General features: G+C 40.6%; 1 protein-coding gene across 2 annotated transcripts; it reads right to left on the bottom strand.

The window, feature by feature from the left end:
* Positions 1-210: 210 nt before the first annotated feature.
* On the bottom strand, positions 211-18081 carry matr3l1.2 (matrin 3-like 1.2). 2 transcript variants are annotated; one of them, XM_080415262.1, is made up of 22 exons: positions 17757-18081; positions 15962-16798; positions 15494-15555; positions 14709-14759; positions 12877-12980; positions 12348-12391; positions 11283-11396; positions 9745-9876; positions 9191-9388; positions 8533-8657; positions 7715-7961; positions 7333-7632; positions 6567-6672; positions 5972-5988; positions 4944-5066; positions 4705-4833; positions 3169-3297; positions 2325-2455; positions 1925-2231; positions 1048-1321; positions 586-701; positions 211-414 (listed from the first exon to the last, which is right to left on the bottom strand). In XM_080415262.1, exons 2-22 carry the CDS (start codon positions 16610-16612, stop codon positions 373-375), a joined length of 3402 nt encoding a protein of 1133 aa, XP_080271388.1. In that variant the 5' UTR covers positions 16613-16798; positions 17757-18081; the 3' UTR covers positions 211-372. The 2 variants fall into 2 exon arrangements, with proteins under 2 accessions (XP_080271388.1, XP_080271389.1); XM_080415263.1 differs by having other exon boundaries at positions 1925-2225.
* Positions 18082-19424: the final 1343 nt, after the last annotated feature.

Here is a 19424-nt window from a genome sequence, read left to right as displayed (position 1 = left end):
GAATAGGACTTAAAGGGATACTTCACTTTCGCATAAAATAAAGTTATGGCAAAATAAAGGCCCCCTCACACATTAGTAGGACACTCTAATGCGTGAGGGGGCCGTGATTTTTTCATTACTTTTTTCATTTATTTTTAATATTTTTTAAATGTTTATTTTATGTGAAAGTGAAGTATCCCTTTAAATGGTTGCAGCAAAACACGTCAGAAATGTATTCCATGTTCTTTATTTAAAAAACAAAGCAAGTCAATAATGAGACAAAAATGGTGACATGCAGTCTACTGTCTTCAATTCATTCTTCAAAACAAAAGATAAAAATGCTACATGAACTAAACTAAAATCAAAACATGAAGAATTTAGTGTTTATGAATACTACTCCGTCTTCTTCCCTTTCTTGTTCTTCTCAAGGTGTTTCTGAAAAACAAAGCCAAAGAAACTAATTAAAGCAGACTATTTAACCCACCTACGGTTGAACAACAGTTTGCCATTGGACTAATTCTACATCAACTAGGAAAATATGTGCATCTCAGGATCGACGTAAAAACGGCGTGGCTTGTGACAGTCATTTGTGACGTCACTCTTTACCTTCAGTTTGTCATAATGAGTCTGGCTGCTGCAGTGAATCTTCTTGGCCGTTTCCTCATTGGAGTAAAATAGGAAACACAATCTGCAGTAATAGCCCATCTTCACGAACTCCGTACCTAAAAACAGATAAACAGAGTTTATCAACTATACATACAGTTTTTTTTTTTTTGTAATTAAGGTTTTTATTCCTTTTTCAACAAATAAACATGACATAACATAACAGACAAAAACCAACAACACAACATAACAAATAGATAAAACAACATAAAATACTTAAAATAAAACAAAACATAACTAACTAAAGCAGGCAGGCATACCTAAGCTAATCGGACAACACCCCACACCCCTTTATTTATCACTTGTGATTATATGTGATCAGTGCGGCAAACCCTTTATATATAGAAAGAAGAACATACAGTTTAATGAATGTGTCAGTAGAATGAGGTGATTCTGTAGACTCACCAACAGGCTTGTTTTCATCATAGGGGGCAAGGGGCAACGAGGCTGGAGCTGGTTTGGTATGTACTGGTGTGGCAGCATCATTCTGTACTGGTGTGGTAGCATCCTTCTGTTCTGGTGGGGTGGCATCAGCCGGTACTGGTGTGGTGGCATCAGCCGGTACTGGTGTGGTGGCATCAGTCTGTTCTGCTGTGGGTGTCTGGTTCTCTCCAGAATCCATACTGTGGTTCTGTTGACTCGGACTGGTACAGACCTCTTCCTCCTCCTGTTTCACCACCTGCAACAAACATACATCCACCAATCAGTTCAGTACAACCAATGTTCTGCTTGGGGAGAAGGTGCCCAGTATGCCCAGTCTTCTACAGGTGACCAGTACGTTCAGTCTAGTACAGCAGATAATTGCCCAGTGCAACCAGTCTTCTACTGGTGGACACTGAACCTGAGTGTTCATACACTCCTCCAATGCAAATATCATTTATTTATATACAAGACAGATTTCACTCAAACTCTACCTGAACCGTTGGTTCAGCCTTTCTTAGCAATTGTTCAGTTATAAGTCGGTTATTAGTTCTTAATAACGGTTTTGAAATATGTTCTGTTAATTGCCCAGCCCTGAGTGGTAGTATTAGCAGCAGCCTTTCTTAGCAATTGTTCAGTTATAAGTCGGTTATTAGTTCTTAATAACGGTTTTGAAATATGTTCTGTTAATTGCCCAGCCCTGAGTGGTAGTATTAGCAGTAGAATTAGCACTAATAGTAGTACTAGTAAGAGTACTGGTATTATTAGAACCATTAGTGGTAGTAGTACTACTAGGAGAAGTACTGAAGTGGTTCTTAATAGTAGCATTCATACAGTCTATGTTGTGTGTTTTTTAACTTACATCAGAGCTCAGTAGTTCCGAATCACTGTTGATGACAATCGAGTCAGGCTCATCCTTGATCTCTTTTTGCTCTTCCTCAATGCTCTCCTCTTCTTTCACCTCCTCCTCCTCCTCCTCCTCCTCTCCTTTCATCTCCACCTCTAATTTCAGCTCCTCTTCCTCTCCTTTAGCCGCTTCATCTTTTTTCTCTTTAGATGGTGTCTTCTCCTCCCTGGGTTTCTTTGCTGGGGGTTCCTCGGCGTGTGTAGAGGACCTGGAACTGCTGTCTCTCTTTTTTGTTTTCAAGTCTTCAGTAGGCCGCCTGTGGCTTAGGGAGAAACAATGTACCGTCACTGTTGTCCAATTCAACAGCATTTAATTCCCATTCCCATTTCCCAATCCACAGGTCATAGTAACTCACCCATGTTTCAGTTGTTTGTACTTCCTGCTGACGTAGACCGTCAGTCGTTTTCCATGGAGTTTTGGTGGATTGACTTTACACTTGTCTGCCATCTTCTCTGCAATTTCTGGATTTTCCATCTCTACAAAACACTAAACAAACATAATATAGTACATGATAATCTTAACAAATGAATAAAAAAATGCATGTCAATACATTAAAGGAACCATGTCTCAATGAGATTACCTGTATGAATAAAAAGGTAACACTTTGCCAATGCTCAAAGATAATTCAAAGTTATCCTTTCATTGTTTATTTGTCGAAAAAGTATTTCCAACCAGCACTTTGTGATAAGTCGCCCATACCAGCCCAGACAGAAAAGTCACTTTGTATTTTAAAACAAAATGCCAGACGCCAGAGGGTTAATCTGTTGGTGGACGAAGTTCAAGCCAAATTGTGCGAGGGAAAGATTGAAAGAGGAATATCAATTTGGATCGATTTGTCCAGAATGGCATCTAATATTTTGTCAATGCTCTGCACATGTCATCTTTAGCAAGCAAATGGCTACATTTAACAAGAATTATAATTTTTGTGATTTTCACATGACAAAAAAACCCTTACGTTCAAAATCAAAACCATTACTTTTCAGGAAATGGAATCTTTATCACATGATAATCCCAAAAAATAGTAGATTATTAACGGTTCTATTTCTTTCATGAGAGAAAGTACAGCTTGAATCAATAGTGGCAAATGAGTATTGAAACAAATATTCAGATACAATATGTATATAGTAGTATTCTAGTTGTAGCAGAATACTAGTTGTAATACTAGAGCTAGCGGTAGTATGAGTAATTCAAAGACATACTTCTCTCTTGATTCGGTTGAGAAAATACTTCTTGACTTTTCCAAAAGGTTCAGCGATCTTCAGAATGGTCTCGTCTGTGTATTTTATGTCTGGAATCTGACCCAGGTACACCACCCGACTGGCACCGCACTGTAGAACAACCAAATGCAACAGAACACATTTCTCAGTATAAAACCGGTTTCAACAATAAGACAACAATGAACTCATTGACTGCCATTGGCGAGTGCACTCGTCAAAATTGGCCCGAGGCTCAGCCTGCCATTGACGAATGTGTGGTGTTTTCAATGGTTTACGCTAGAGGGCGCTGTTTGCCAACCTATGAGTGATCCTATGACTTCTGGATAACAGTAGACCCGGAAATAATATCACAACAAAGCCAGCCCGTCCGATCTAATGTTAAAGGATTTAGAGAAAAATAAATGTGTCTGCTTTCTGTTGCTTTTTGGCGAAAACAACCCACATTCAACTGCCCACAACTATGGAATAGATTATCTCGGCGGCACAATTTATTTTCTCAGATTATACGAGACTCTGCTACGTCTTTTAACCCATTAAGACCTGGAACGCATCTGTGTCACTTTAGATTTCTTTGGCTATTTTTTAAAAATCTTGATATTTTTTTTTTAATATGTTACGATTTAGAAAAAAATATTAAGAATCGCCTCAGGTCTTAATGGGTTAAAGCGATCGGGGGTGGATCTTTGTGAAGAAAAATATTCTATGATTTTTCAAAGGTTAGTGAAAACCCTCGGAATCACTGGCAAGGGCAGCCATAGATGATGTTTAACTCTGGCAGTCAATGCGTTAAAAAATATATAAACCATTCCCCATTAGATGTCCTTTTATTGGACAGTAGGACAGCAGAGAGAGAGAGAGAGAGAGAGAGAGACAGAAAGGACAGCTGATAGAGACAGTAGGAAGTCGTCAGGTCAGATGGGAGAGGGCAGTGTGTAAGTGTATGGCTATGGCGTTGTCTGCGGTGTTGATTTTGTAGGTAGGAAAATTGCTGGGGGTCAAGGAGTGGCAACCTGCTATTGATCAGCTCTTTGACATACTTCTTGGAGCACTTGCTACATTATGCGCCTGAGTGTTATGGGTCACCACCAGACATTTAAACCAGTTACCTTGCTTTTTCCGGCACTGGAATTATTGTAGCTCATTTGAAACAGGAGGGTCCTCTCTACTCTCTCTACTCTGAGAGACTTTCGCACTGGTCGTAGTGCAAGGATTAAAGTCAGCAATAGTGCGTAAGCCGCTCCAAAGACTTCTGCTGCTTTAGCACTTACAGTAGCTGTGACTACCTTTTCCAAATATGTGCATTTGGCTGTTTTCACCACTACGTGCATAAAAGGCCCTCTTTCTCTACTCCTCAGTCCCCGATATAAAAGCGGTGACCGGCGACTCCTTCCCTAAGTGCTTCTCGCACAGTGCTGTTTATCCATGGACTGTTGGAAAGCTGAGAGAGAGAGAGAGAGAGAGACAGACTATAGGATGTGGTTAGGCCAGGTGGGATTTAAACAGATCAAAAGCACTTACCTGTATAGTTGGATAGGTCTGAGAATGACTGATCTTCACATGTTTACCACACACTGTAGCTTTAACGTTGCTGTTGTAGAATTTAACCATGGCCTTAGCCTCCTCCTCCGTAATAAACTGAATGTAAGCCTGGAGTAAACACAGTAAAACAACACCAATTGTAATGTGATTGTAATGTTGCTGATCTGAAATCTGATCCTTGCTATTGGTTGATTGTAATAATATTTTAGGATTTGTACCTCAGGTCGCAGGTCTAGAACCAGATGTTTGACCACCTTGCCAAAGGGTTTGGCCAGCCCTAGTATTTCATCCAGAAAACCGTAACCTTTCCTGAAGCCTCCAACATTCACTACACGCATCCCCTGCAACAAGACATCACACCATAAACCACACACAAACACCATGACAACAGACACACATTAAAATAAGACACAAACGCCATAACAACAATGCAAACACCATGACAACAAATATTAAAACAAGACAAGAATGCAGTGTAAAGTATACTTCTCAGTGTTAAATAGCTCCATATTCTCATAGTAATCAATGCTAAAGAGTGTTTGTTCGGTGAGAGCACTGCAGCACTGCCACCCAGGTATGGAACAGTCTAACCCCATCCCTCAAAAAATGCATTCGCTGGGCTCACTTAAAACAGCCCTAAAAACCTTCCCGTTAGACGACCCCCCCCCTTTTTTTGTGTGTATATATATATATATATATATATATATATATATATATATATATATATATATATATTATTTTTTTTGGTAATGCTTCTTATTGGTACAGTGTTATTTTCTCTGTATTTTTGTGTTGATATTTGAACTGTTTGGTTGCTACTATATACGTCATGAAATGAATACCAAGGACCTCAATGGAAACAAGACTGCAAGGACTTTTTTGTGCCTAATAAAAATTTTAATCAATCAAAAAGAGGGGTCTCCCGGCTTTAAGAATTGAGCTATAAAACTGAGGCTGATAAATGGGTTCTCTCTCCTGATTGGATGAAATTGTTAATCCTCAACCTGAAAATGTATTTTCTGTTAACTTAAGTGCTTGACAGACCGGGAGACCCCTGTTACTGAACAAACACTCTATAGCAATTATCACCATCAGAATATAGAGCACTAACTTTTTAAAGCGGCATGATAAGACATCATGAACACACCGACACCACAGGCAACATCACAACAACAAACACACATTTAGAAACTGTGGCAACACAGCCTCTAAAAACTCAAGAGATCGTGTTCAAACAGGTACATACCCCCTTTCTTGTATTGTCTGCAGAGAGGAAGACACATACACACACTGTGTTAATAGCATGTAAAAGTTGGCTTTAAAGATGTCATATGATGTGGTGTTATATGAAGTGCTAATATTCTGAGGAGAACTTCAGCCAAAAATAGCCGATCTAGAAGCTCACAACGCCTCGCAGTGCGAGGCATTGTGAGCTTGTAGATTGGCTATTTTTGGCAAAGGGGTATAGGTGTAGAGGGAAAAAAAGAGAAGACCAATTAAAAAACAAAAAGTTCAATCTGAAACACAATTTTATACAATATAGAGGGGGGCCCTGCTTCATCTCTCTGCCTGGAAAACATTGAAGACCCCTGTTCTATACCATTAGTTGACTACAGGAAAGGTTCTATTCTATAAGTCCACGGTGCTACATTCCCCTCAGATACTAGATTCTATTCTAGCCTCTAAGTTAATTGACTGTACCAGGTGTCCTATTCTATTCTTAAAGTTACACAATCTAGTGGATTCTAAACTACTCTATTCTATTATCTGGTCAAACTGTTAATGTTGCAAGGTGGAATGGGACAGAACAGATCAGAGAAGAATACAGTCCAGTAGGTTACCAATGTCATCATCTGACATGCTTTTGTTTGCATCTTCATCATCGTCCATCAACTCATCCAGTGTCACAAAGTCATCCATGTTGTCTGGAAAGTCCTCCATTGTGGCCTGTTACACAAATTAGAATTTCAATAAGTGAGCATAGAAGTATAAAGATACACCCTTTCCTCTCCTTTTATTTATCTTTATTTATTCAACTTTGTTTTATTTATTTACACTCAATAGAGTACCGAAGTCTGACGTAATTTACGCATCCGACCTGGGTCACGCTTCTTTCTTCCCCATTCTGAATTCCCATAGACGTGTTTAATATCGCATCATACTGGATATGAAGTATCAACTGGCGGCAAGAAAACGCTTACGTTACCGCCGCCAAATTAATAAAATGTTCGCCAGAATATGAGTAACTGACCATCATAAACGATACAGAGCCACTTCCCTGACTTCACTATCATAATTTTATGCTCATTGTATCATAATACTCTCGTTTAAAGAGACAGAGGGAATAAGGGAAGGGGGCACGATCTGTTCTGGGAGAGTACGAGGGCAAGAGTGTTGTTTTTTAGTTTAGTTTTTTTGTGTGTCTGTGTAAATGTTTTTTGTTAGTGTTATATATTTTATTTGTATTTATTTGTACATATTTTAGGAATATATACCTAATTATTTGTTATTGTCTTTTCATGTTTTAAATATAAAAAAAGAACTCCAATAAAAACATCACAGGCAATACATTTAGAACGTCATAATAAAAAGACAGACAGGCAGTACCATGTCTTCAGGCATTTCTCCCTCGTTCATCTCAGAATCTTCTGGGTTGGCAGCCGCCTTGTCTCCGCCGTCCATGTTCTCGCCCTTTTCTGACAGAACAACCTCTGGCTCCGCCTCCTTCTCCTGTGCCTCAGCTCCATCCGCCTCCCCGTTTGTTGCTGTGGTGACAGGGTCACCATCAGGCTGTTGCTGGGCTTCTTCGGGGTTTTGGAGTTCCACGTGTGGTTCAGTCTTCTCGTCTTCACACTCCTGCTTTTCCTCTTCTCCTTGCTCCTCCTCTACCTCCACCACACCAGAAACCTGATGCATGATAAAACTATAGTCAATAAAAAATCCAATTATACATAAACACAGTATACTGTATATATACACACTGTTTCACCTCCTCATCTCCAGACTTGGTCTCCTCTTTCTTCTTCTCCTCCTTATCGGCAGATGATTTGGTCTCCTCTCTCTTCTTCACATCCCTCTCTACAGAAGACTTGGTCTCCTCTCTCTTCTTTTGCTCCTGTCTCTTGGAGCTAGACTTGGAGGAGGACTTGGAGGAGGACCTGTTGTTCCCAGGGGACGCGTAGGAGGAGGTAAAAGTGTTCTTCCTCCCTCGGTTGTCTCTGACTTTTTTGTCCGTACTTCAACAGAGAAACAACAACAACAAAAGGTGAGAGCTGCACAAGCAGATTATAATACATTATAAATATGTTTATAACCCAACATAGACATGGGATGCCTAGCAATTGTTACCACAATAACGTTTTAGTGCAGACTTCAGTGGTAGGGTATTATTTTCAAATTGTCAGTGTCAAATTGCAGATGATTGTTGATTCCCTTTACCATTTTGATTATTACACTTGCATTGTCCATTTTCAGACTTTTGCTACATAACTCCTCGGCACACGTGCCACAAACCTCTCCTCGGTGACAGTCAATCGGTGCTTAATCAATTGCAATAGAGAGCTGTGTTGCACATTCTATGATTCCACGATCCTTACAAGTTATACCTCGTGGTAAAGGTGACTAATCAACAAAAACTTTATCCCCTGGGACAAATAATCGAGTTAAGTTTCCGAACTTTTTTTGAGGAGTTTATATACTTTTAAATTTAGTTTTCCTTCTGTTTTTATGGGTTGGGTTGTACCCTTTTGTGGGGTCGGCAGCTTGACAGCCCTGTGCTAGGTAGTATAAATGTTATGGTGGTCTTACTTTAGAGTTTTGTACTTGGTACAGATATTGAGTCTGATTGGTCGGCCTTTAATGGTGAGAGGGTTTTGAGTGTAGTATTTCACCATCATCTCTGCATCTTCAGGAGAACTTAACTGAACAAATGCCTGCAGGAACGAACACACACACACACACACACACACACACACACACACAGGTAACTGAGTTGTCTGAGACAGAAGGAGACATTAACAGTTGAAAAACAGCTGTATACTGGTTGAGCCGAATCTGGCAGAAAATATGGTCTTAATAGTTACTATTTAATTCGTACATTATAATTTACCTCATGTGTTATCAAAAAAGTGCCCACCCAAATCAGTTAAATCTAACAAACATATTCCAGTTCATACAATAATAATTTGGTCTGCACTCCTTTGCAGCATTTGTCACTGTATTTTTGCACATGGAATGTGAAATCTGCATTTAAGCCATCCTTAGTCTCAGGAGCAGTGGGCAGCACCCTAGGGAGCAGTTAGGGATCAAGCGTCTTGCTCAGGGACACAGACCGGGGCCAGGATGCGAACCAGCGACCTTCTGTTTCCCAGGCAACCTTTCTACCAACTCAACTACGGCCAGTGAGTGACATCATAGTTTCCAGCAGCGGCTAGCAAAATACTATGTTCAAAAGAGAAACTTTTACCTCATCTGTTAGAAACAGATGTTTCTCCACTGTCCCGAAACCTCCCGCGATGGTCAACAGCTCCATCTTCTTCTCCTCCTCTCTGGGAAGGTTGGAGAAAAACACCACCTGACTGCCACTGCCAACACCTTTAATATCTCTGAGTGAGTGGTCACCACCACCACCACCACCACCACCACCACCAGACCGATCATCTTTCTGTTGGGAGAAGGGAAAAAAGCTTTGAAGTTAGATTGTTCAGTTTGAAATACATTTACAAAAGGCACCTAGAGCTTTGATGCAAAATTCTGCATCACTGCAGCCTCTAGAGTGCTTTAAAATTACATCTCTCTGTAAACTTGCAGTGTTGCATGAAGGCCCTACTGTAATCTTGCCCCTGCTGACTAGTGAAACTAGTCAGTACACAATGTTAAACTTAATGTTATTAAAATGGAATTCAATACAACAAATAGCAAAAATAGCTGATGCGTTGTGAGCTTGTGGTTCACTACAACGTTTCCACAAAACAGGGATGCCACGGTTAACAGGATTAACATGCTAATCAACATCATTACCTCAATCACCACCAGGTCCTTGGACAGGTAGAAATGTACTGGTTTGCCGTACACCGAAGCTGGGTGTTGCTGTTGCTGGTAGTACTGGACCATATCGAATGCCTGCTGGTGGGTTTCCATCTCCAGAAAAGCCTAGGCGAAACACCAGAAACATCATTATCATCATCAGCTCTAGCAGTAAAAGGGGCAATGGCCTTGTTTAAAGTAGACCATTCTCACCAACAAATCCTGTATTGAGAGCATTTAAAGTATTTCATCACTTCACCTGAACAAAATAAGTGTGAACATCAGCGGGGAAAGCATTGGGGAACCTATGTCAATCAACCACTCAGCAGAGTTCTCTCCTCCCAACTGGGAAGAGATTCTGTGTCCCGCTGATTAAAAAGAAAAAGATCTGTTTTCTATATCTCTGCTTCTCTCTCCCTCTCCCGTTCAGTCCTCCTGTGAGTGTTTAGGCTTAAAGTTGTAAGTATCCTTAGTAACAACTATAACTTTTGGAGCACTGCAGAGTAAAAAGAAAATGTTGAGCTTTGTCTCCCATCTTTATTGTTCTCCAATGTACCTGTCCGAGTATTGGTCAAAATCATATGGTTTGTTATATTTTATTCATTAATTTGGGTCATTCAATGCTTTGCCTGTCCAACCACATGGAGTTGTCGCGACTGCAAAGTTCTATTCAAATTCTAATACAACTGTGACTCCAGAAGAACACTTTAGGTTGTTGAAATAGTTCAAGTCTGCAAAGATATCCTCGCATGATCAATGTATAATGTATCATTATACAGAACAAAATGTTCTCAAATTCCTCTATTTTCGCTATGAATACAGGTGTGACTTGATAATTTTACTTGCCCATTGGTGTCGTGGGCACAAAATAATAAAATAACTGATTTCGATGGATCGCTGTTAAGCGAATGAGTGTGTAGTTGACACTCAGGGTAAGCTGACCTTTGTGGCATGCATGGCTTCCATGCTCCTCTGCTTTTAAAACAAAGATGGAAAACTTGTGTGACATAATAGATACATAACCTTCTGAACAACAGTAAAATACACAACCTGTGCGACCAATCAGTTATCATGGACAAAGTGCATCGGTTTCCCTCACATCGACAGATAGTGCTGCTGACCAATTCATGTTTTGCCATTCTTCTTTATTTGTATAATAAAAAATACTATGTTGGTTCACGTTGTTGAGAGTATCTCACTGCAGAAATGCACTACCGGTATTAATAGACAGTGACCTGTTTAAAATGATTATTTAGACTTGACTGTTTTACTACCAACAAATATGATTCCAAATTATCTTAAGATGTAAACACCAATTGCTTACATTCCAATAGTACATACATGTACTATTGGAATTTCTTTTTTAAAGCACTGGCAGAATCATTATAGTAGAATGAAAACTGTTCGCAAAACTGTGTTGTAATGCATCACCAACCCTCGGATCAATGGAAAAATATATATACATTTTTAACTATTTCCACAAATTTCACATGAATGTTTAACTTCTAGTTTCTATGGTTTCAGTGTTGTACCTTGTTCTTGAGAACCAGATTTTCTCGGAGCGTTCCAAAGGGTTCTGCCAAGGCGAACAAGCTCTTGTTGCTCAGCGGTTTCCGGTCATATTTTGCAACCACAACCCTGCTTCTCTGAGGAACAAATAGATGTTATATATTAACCACATCTGGTTTAACCCAGACATACGTGAGAGAGTGTACAGTTAAGTGCAGTACAGAGTACAGTGAAGCAGAGGTTCCCAACCACCGGTCTGCGGACCAGTGGCGTATGTCTGTGCTACTTCAGTGTTGCATAACAGTGATGTCACTGTCGAATCCTTGGCATCTTTATCCTAGCCTTTCAACGTGCGTTGATCAGCGGCGTCACTACAAGCTGTAAATTTGCTCGCGCTAATGAAACACTTAACAGGATTATTGTTTAATGTCAACATTGAAGTACAACTATCAGAAGATGTAACCCAGGTAAAGCCAGGTAAAGTAAGTTTAACAAAAGGTTTTCGACCTGTCCAATAAAAGTCATTTCTGACATAAGCTTTTTTAATCATCCTATTTTTTTAGGTCAATGATATAACATTATGTAGTGATATAATAATATATAAATAGCAGCCAGAAAACTTCTGTGTTTTGGTACGATTGGGTTTCACACCTGACTACCACGCAACAACATCCCCCGCCAGAGCATACGAACGGAGTGGAGACAATGCCTACATAAAAAAGAAACTTAGATGGCGTCTTTTGCAACATAGTAGGTCTAGCTGTCCATTGTGGCTCTTTACATTGATGGGGACGCATTTGTGGCAAAAGAGAAAGTGTTTCGGACACGCAGCATTTTTTAAATTATTTTTCTGCTGCTGAGCGGACGGCTCTGAGCGGACGGCTCTGAGCGGAGCGAGAGGTGGTCCGCAAACATTTTATGAACTGTCAGCCAGTCCGTGATAACAGAAAGGTTGGGAACCCCTTCAGTAAAAGTACAGTAGAGAGTCAGTATAGTCCAGTACATTAGAAACAGTAGAGATGACAGTTGAGTAGGGAGAAACATAGAGAACAGTAGTAAAAAGTACTACTAAATCATTAAAGAATTACCTTGGCTTGTCCAGGGAGAGATCTGTTGTTTCCAGCGTTTCCACCTAACACAAGACATTCACATTAACTTGTTTCTTCCGATTAGGCTGTTTGTTGTAAACCTCATGTACATACCTGCTGTTTGTGGACCTACTGATATGTTGCCACTCTTTTGCTATTTATGCCATGTGTATATGTTGATCATTTTATTTTATTCTGCGATGCGTTTCTTTTTCTTAGCTCTCCCTCGCTCTGCCCCACTCCCTCTTTTTTCCTTAAAGTAATGAAATGAAGCTTACACAAAAACAAATTTTACACCTGTAACTCTGTGATGCGACAATAAAACCGGATTCTGATTCCTTGTTTTGTAAATGCTGGGATGTATATTCAACTGAAATCTTACTGGGCAGATATTAGCTGTGATAACGCCTAAGGGTTTTGACTGACAGGAATTGTAATCAATATTCAACATACTTCTTTGGTGATGATGTGCAACTAAAGAATACATGACCTTTGGGACACATTCTTGGCCCTAACCCACGTCCCTTACCCCAGCCAGAGTTCATGGGTCCCGATTGCTGGCCTCCCCCCATGGGGGCTTGTCCGAGCAGTCCAGCGGACAGGTTTGGGGTATTCGCCATACGGAGATTCCCACTGAGACAGAAGAAGACATCAACCATCAGTGTGTCAGCAATACAGCAGACATATTTATTATTTAACTCATTCAGTGCCATTGACCATTGACAGTGCCAAAGACGATTCACACGTCCAAACCGTGTTTACGCCAGATGGCGCTGTTCCTCAACCTATGAGTGATCCTATGACTTCTGGAGAAGAGTAGATCCAGAAATAATGTGATCACAACAAACCCAGCCCCGTCCGATCTAATGTTTAAGGATTTCAAAAAATAAAAATATCTGCTTTTTTTTGTGTGTGTGTTTTTGGCGTGAACAAGCTATATTCAACAACCAATAACTAAAGAACGGAGGGTCGCGGTGACACGCTTTTTCACCCTGATAGAAGCAGAGACACTCCTCCGTCTTTTGCGACACTCTGTGTGTCGATCGTCCTAGAACAAAATATTCTGTGGCTCTTGAAAGGTTAGTAAGAATTCTCAAAAACGCTGGCACTGGCTGACTTAATTAATGAATTAATTCTGGCACTCAATGAGTAAAAAAAAAAAGACAAGGTAGGAACTGATGCTTCCTGTTACTGGTTGTACATTTCCTGTTGAGTGATATTCAATATGCGTGTTATTAGTGTGTGTGCACACACGCACACACACAGTCACCTCCTGAATTACTAGTATTCTTGATTAAAATGCAGATAGAATCCACCAAAACATATTTTTGAAATTATAATATGCATCTCCAAATAACATAACGATCACAATCATCGTCACCCCAGTTAGTAGTCCATAACAGCAATAATCTACAATCATTATTGTAATTAATTTGTAATCTAAACAGACAAATCAACTGGCTCTATCATGGTGATTGATGACAAAGTGCTTTAATTCATTCATATCACCATAATACTAACTTCAATAATCAAAAGGAAATTAAATATGCACTGTCAGAACTGAACTTGGTTTGATCTTATTAAGGTTCATCTCAGGTGGTGAAGATGAAAGTGAAACCTAAGTTTTTAGAAATCTTTTTTTTATTTCACAAATATCGTCTTTTCAGCTGGACTGCTGGAGTATGTGGAGATACTATGGTCGATCATGCACATGTCTTTTGGTCTTGTCCTGCAATTCAACCTTTCTGGAAGGAGGTAGCAACACTTATCTAAAAAAATCTGGGTTTCAGTATCAATACTACATTTGAATCTTTGTATCTTGGACAAACCCCGGATGGACTGAGTCAGGATGACTCTTATTTACTTAAGATCCTACTTGCAGCAAGCAAAAAAGCCATCACAAAGAACTGGTTGCAGAAAAATTGCCCTACTATGGGGCTATTTGTCAGTATTGTGAGACAATTGCATCTCCTAGAGCAGATGACCTATTCTTTGAATGTCCCATGATCTTTTTTTATTTATTCGTTTTTGTTTTCTATTTGTTTGTATGATTATCTGTATGTTTTATTTTTGCTGCTAATTTTCTTGTTGATTTTTGTACTATTTGATTGTATGTTATGTCTAACACAATTTTGAAACCTGAAAATAGAGTTTAAAAAATATATATATATATCGTCTTTTGCTTAAATCCACCAACTTACAACAAATGTCACTTTTTTCCACGTTTTAAAATGTTACATGCCAAATGGATTTATCTGGGCTTTTCCCCTCCAGAAAAGGAAAACGTTGGACTGTTGTGAAAAAACTAAAATCATGAACTGCAATCAAGTGCAGTCTTAATCATTATTTAATTATGTTCACCTTCTGGTTGGTGCCATGCCTGGGTCCATGCCTGGGTCCCAGTCAGGATACCTAAAGAGAACAGCACAAATTAAAGTTATTTCCATTGTCATTACACATAGAATGCATTTAAATGATATGCTGTTGCAGCACATGCTTGATTAAAATTAGTATGACTTTTACTTGGGCTCTGATTTATACTTAATAATTTATACTCAAGAACTGATATTTCAAGCTAACAATGCATCGTAATGCGATACATTGTTAGTTTAACCACTAAATGTTTCAAAATATCTACAAGCTTGCTATGCGATGCATGGTGAGCTCGTAGTTAGGGGTGGGCGATATGGGGAAAAAATATATCACGATTCTTTCCAGGCAGAATCACGATTCGTTTTCATGTTGGTTTTTAAGATATTATTATTTTATTACGAGTATTAATAATAGTTATATAATATACAGTATATATGATGGCTAATAATATATTATGATGATGATGATGGTTATTATTATAATATGATCATATATTATTATCATATACAATGCCAGTGGTACTCAAAGTGGTGTGCAGGGACCCTCAGGGTGGACCCTTACAGGTGTAACTCTGAGCGTGTACAAATGGAACCAAAAATGATGCTCTACTCACATTTTGTTTGTTTATTTTGCATGTAAATGTTGCTAATGACTCAAGACAAACTAATGAGTGCAAGACTATGGTCAATGACAATATGCAGTCCTGCAGTAAACATCAGCTGTGTGTTTTGGAGACATGCTCCTTGATGTCAGTGTGGAGGTGAATGACTTACATTTGAAGCAGTTGTCTGCGGTTCTCAGCATGGCGTAAACCACTAGTGTGTTGATTCCACTCCTGGAGGACACAAACAGAAGCTTACTGAACAGCTTAACTTAAAGGACTGAACCTTTGGATATCAACTAAATATGATCATTTACTTCATTTCAAGTATTGTCTCTACATGTGCACGAAATTCAAGACATTTGGCTGGCCGGTCCTTCTGAAACTACAAAGACTCCATAATGAATAGTATTTGTTCTGTAAGTCTTTAAGAAATGTAAGACATACAGAATAGAAAAAGACATAAAATAAGCCAATTATATATGGATCCAGTCAATAGAAAACATAACAGCGAGCATGTCTGTCGTGGAGATGGAACATGAATGAGATCCAGTGTAAGGACTGGAGCCAATGAACCAACATTTTATGAGTTAAATCCCACAGAAAGAGGAAAAGGGGATGAAGTTGGAGTTGTACTCACCATGATGGAATGCACATCAAAGTCACAAAGAGAGCAGACATGAGGGAACATGGGGGGCGTGACTCCCAAGAAGTCCTGCACTTTTCCTTGGGATGGCAAGCCAATCCTCCGCTGCATAAAGACGGACTCGGAGGACGTCGTCATCCCCATGCCGCCATAAGAATCACGGGAAAGCTCAGAGTATGCAGGCCTCTCCCTGGGGTTGTAGTCCAAGTCGTAGCGGTGGGCAGCGGATGACGAGACACTCGACATCGAACCGTAACCAAAATCGGCCGCAGAGGATTGTTGTGGAGCACGTTGTGGAGCCATGCCCATGGAGGGACCGCCTGCCATCCCCCCGCCCCCCTTCCGGCTCTTCAGCTGCATCAAGATGTCAGGCAGTGTCTCCACGCTGATGTCCTCCTCTGGGATCTGAGCCAGTGCATCCAGGTCAGCAGGAGAAAGACCCAAGCTGGCAAACAGCTTCATGGTGTTGCCAATGTGGCTGCCGCCGCTACGCCGGGGCAGCTGGGAGCCACGGTCTGGGTTTTCACCCCCTCTCATTGCTCGGTTTGGGGGAGCTGAGCTGAAGTTCAAGGTCTCAGCAGCGGCCAGTAGGCCCCGCCCCACGGCGAAGCCCTTCTGGCCGTCTCCTTGGTTCCTCTGGGACATGATGGTAGATGGACTCGCTCTCTGGACTCAAAAACACTGATGACTCAAGTTCCAGAATAATTAGTTTTAGTTTTTTTACTTAAGGATTGAGTCTGGGAAGATTTTCTTTCTCAACAGTCACGTTAAATTTGAAAAGTGGGAAAACAGAGTATCTCCTCTTGTTCTTCAGGGAATGCCTGATCTCAGCTGAAACACAACCAGGGAGGGAATCTTGAGATAGCCTCCATCTCTCCACCAAGACCACAGAAGCAACAAAGCAGCAGCACTGTGATCCACAGGCCAAATTTACAACAAATGGGGGAGAAAAATAACCACAATGCAAAATAGATATGCTTAGTCTAAGCACTGAAAAGAAGGGTAGAAAGGAGGAGGTAACAGAGAGAGGCGTGTGCAATTAAGATTCAGAACTGACCTCAGACACAGAGGGCGAAGAATAGAGATACATAATGAGTTATAAGACACTGATATGACAAGGAAGCTGGTGGGTCTTAAATGGGACCATCATCTCCCTTAGCAAGGAACAATATTTGAAATCAGAAGTCTCATATGTGGCTAAAACATGGATAATCATTACATGTGTGTGGGGAAAAAAGGTTGTAGGCAGACAGACGCCTTGATAAAGACGTGAAGAAAGCAAACATGTCCATTCAGGTCAGAAAGGCCTGGCCAAAAACAAGATGAACAGCGTGTTTGGTGAAAAATAACATCGCTGATCAATGGGATTCTGGTGTTTCTAAGATATATTGTGGTAAAACTATATATGTAGTATAGTATATGTAAATCAATTTAAAAAATAAAAATGAATGGTAGGAAGAGGCCTACATGGTAAACAAGAGGCTATGGCGGCTAACCAGTGTTTATATGCAACCTAAAAGTCTTAAGGTTTTTCGAAAATAGTTACTAATTACTCAAGAATTAGTATGAAAAATAAATGTTGGTGTTAGTGGAATAATACAATTATGAAGATATAGGTCCGAAAGGATTATACTACTACGCTTCTTATGCTATCATGCTATCATCACAGCCCGATGCAAGGAAGGTTATTCTTCTGCCGTTTAGAATTATAATAATGAAATAATAGAAACTCGTCAAGAGCACCAGAATGATTTGTATTATAGCTGGTACGGCCTCAGCTTACACTTACCTTTAGTTTACGTTGGGTTGCTAACAAGTAGCTTAGCTTAGCATGCGTTGCTACGTTGGTGCACCTTACTGCACATAGACCGTGGTAGACTGTGGTCTGGTAGTAGTTTCCTCCGTGGTGGAAAGCCTGGTCAAGATTTAAATAGGCTTTGCACTTTTATATTTCTTTGCAGGGGGAGCCTTTCGCTCAACCCAAAACAAAACAAAAATGTTATTTTCAACTCGCTTTCAGGCCTGAACCGAACCGAACCAAGTAAACGAACGGATTCAGGATTTCAGGTCAGGGTTCTTGTGCCGAAAATCAAGCGTGCTCTGTCGAAAAGTGGTCCCCTCCTGCTGCGCACACCGGAACAGCAACAACAACAATGGTTTCGCAGTGTTGCCATGTCCGCTTATTATAAGCGACGTTGGGCTTGTTTTTCTGTGAAGTAGCTTGTAAAAATCGCATCTGAAATTTTTTTATGCCAGGGACTGGAGTGGGATTAATGTTTCAGAAATATTCAATTTTTTGTTGTTGTTGAAAATAGCAGATCTACAAGCTCACAACAATAGCAGAACTACAAGCTTGTGAGCTTGTAGATCTGCTATTTTCAAATATCCACTGTATATAGGTTTAACGTGTTCATGTGGCCTATATAGTCGCTTCAATTGGGCTTGCTTTCGTAGTTTTCGTCATGTTTTTTTTTCACCACAGCGTCATTCCAGGGAAACCCTGCCCTCACAGTCATTGTAGCTTACCCTCCAACCAAAGATGCAAGCATGGACAGTAAAGAACAGTTCTACCACGAGCTCAAGCATGCAATTGAAAGAGTCAAGCCACACAACTTCCTGGCCATCCTGGGAGACTTCAACACACGTCTCGGACCAGAAGATGCGCTGTTCACTTGAAGAGTGTCATTAACAGCGAGGCATACGGGTCCTTCAGCTCACTCTGCTCAGACCACAGGATTGTCACTGCAACAGTGAGGCTGAGCCTGAGGGTGCCATGGAGGGAGGGAAGGAGGAAGGTGAAATACGAATGGAGTCAACTGGCAACGGACCCTCAACCATGCAGTGGAAATCAAGAACAGGTTCCAAGCGCTGCAGGAGGAGGAGGTGAGCATAACAGCCCGCTACCAAAGCTTTGCTGAAGCAAACCAACTAGCAGCTGAAACAGGCCTCCAGCAAGTTCCCAAAGCAAGGAGGAAAGACAGATGCCTTGACCCCAGAATCACCAAAGCCAGGGAGGAGATGAGAGCAGCAGCACACAGGGACTTTGTCACTGCCCGAAAAGGAGAGGGTCTGAGGGAGGAATATAAGCGGAGGAAGGAGGAGCTATACCAAGTGTATGCAACACTGGAACAACAGGAGCTGACCCAAAAGATCAGGGACATTGAAGAGGCGCATGTTAACCAGAAGTATGGCATGAGCTGGAAGCTCATCAATTACATTTCTGGCAGAAGCTCTTCTCAGTCTTCCAAGATCTGGGGAGAAAACGCAGAGAAACGAGTTGAAACAAGGTACCAGCACTTCAAAACACTCCTAGGAAAAATCCTGCTTCAACCGAGGAAGAGGATGATCCGATGCTCCTGTCTTCCATGACCTTCCCATACCAGACGGACCATTCACCATGGATGAGTACCAGAGGGCCACGCTACTATCAAGTGCAACAAGAGCTGCGGGGAGGATG

This window comes from Gymnoscopelus braueri, assembly GCF_963280865.1.
Source record: "Gymnoscopelus braueri genome assembly, chromosome: 20".
NCBI classification, from domain to species: Eukaryota; Metazoa; Chordata; class Actinopteri; order Myctophiformes; family Myctophidae; genus Gymnoscopelus; species Gymnoscopelus braueri.
This window is presented reverse-complemented; position numbering and strand designations above follow the sequence as displayed.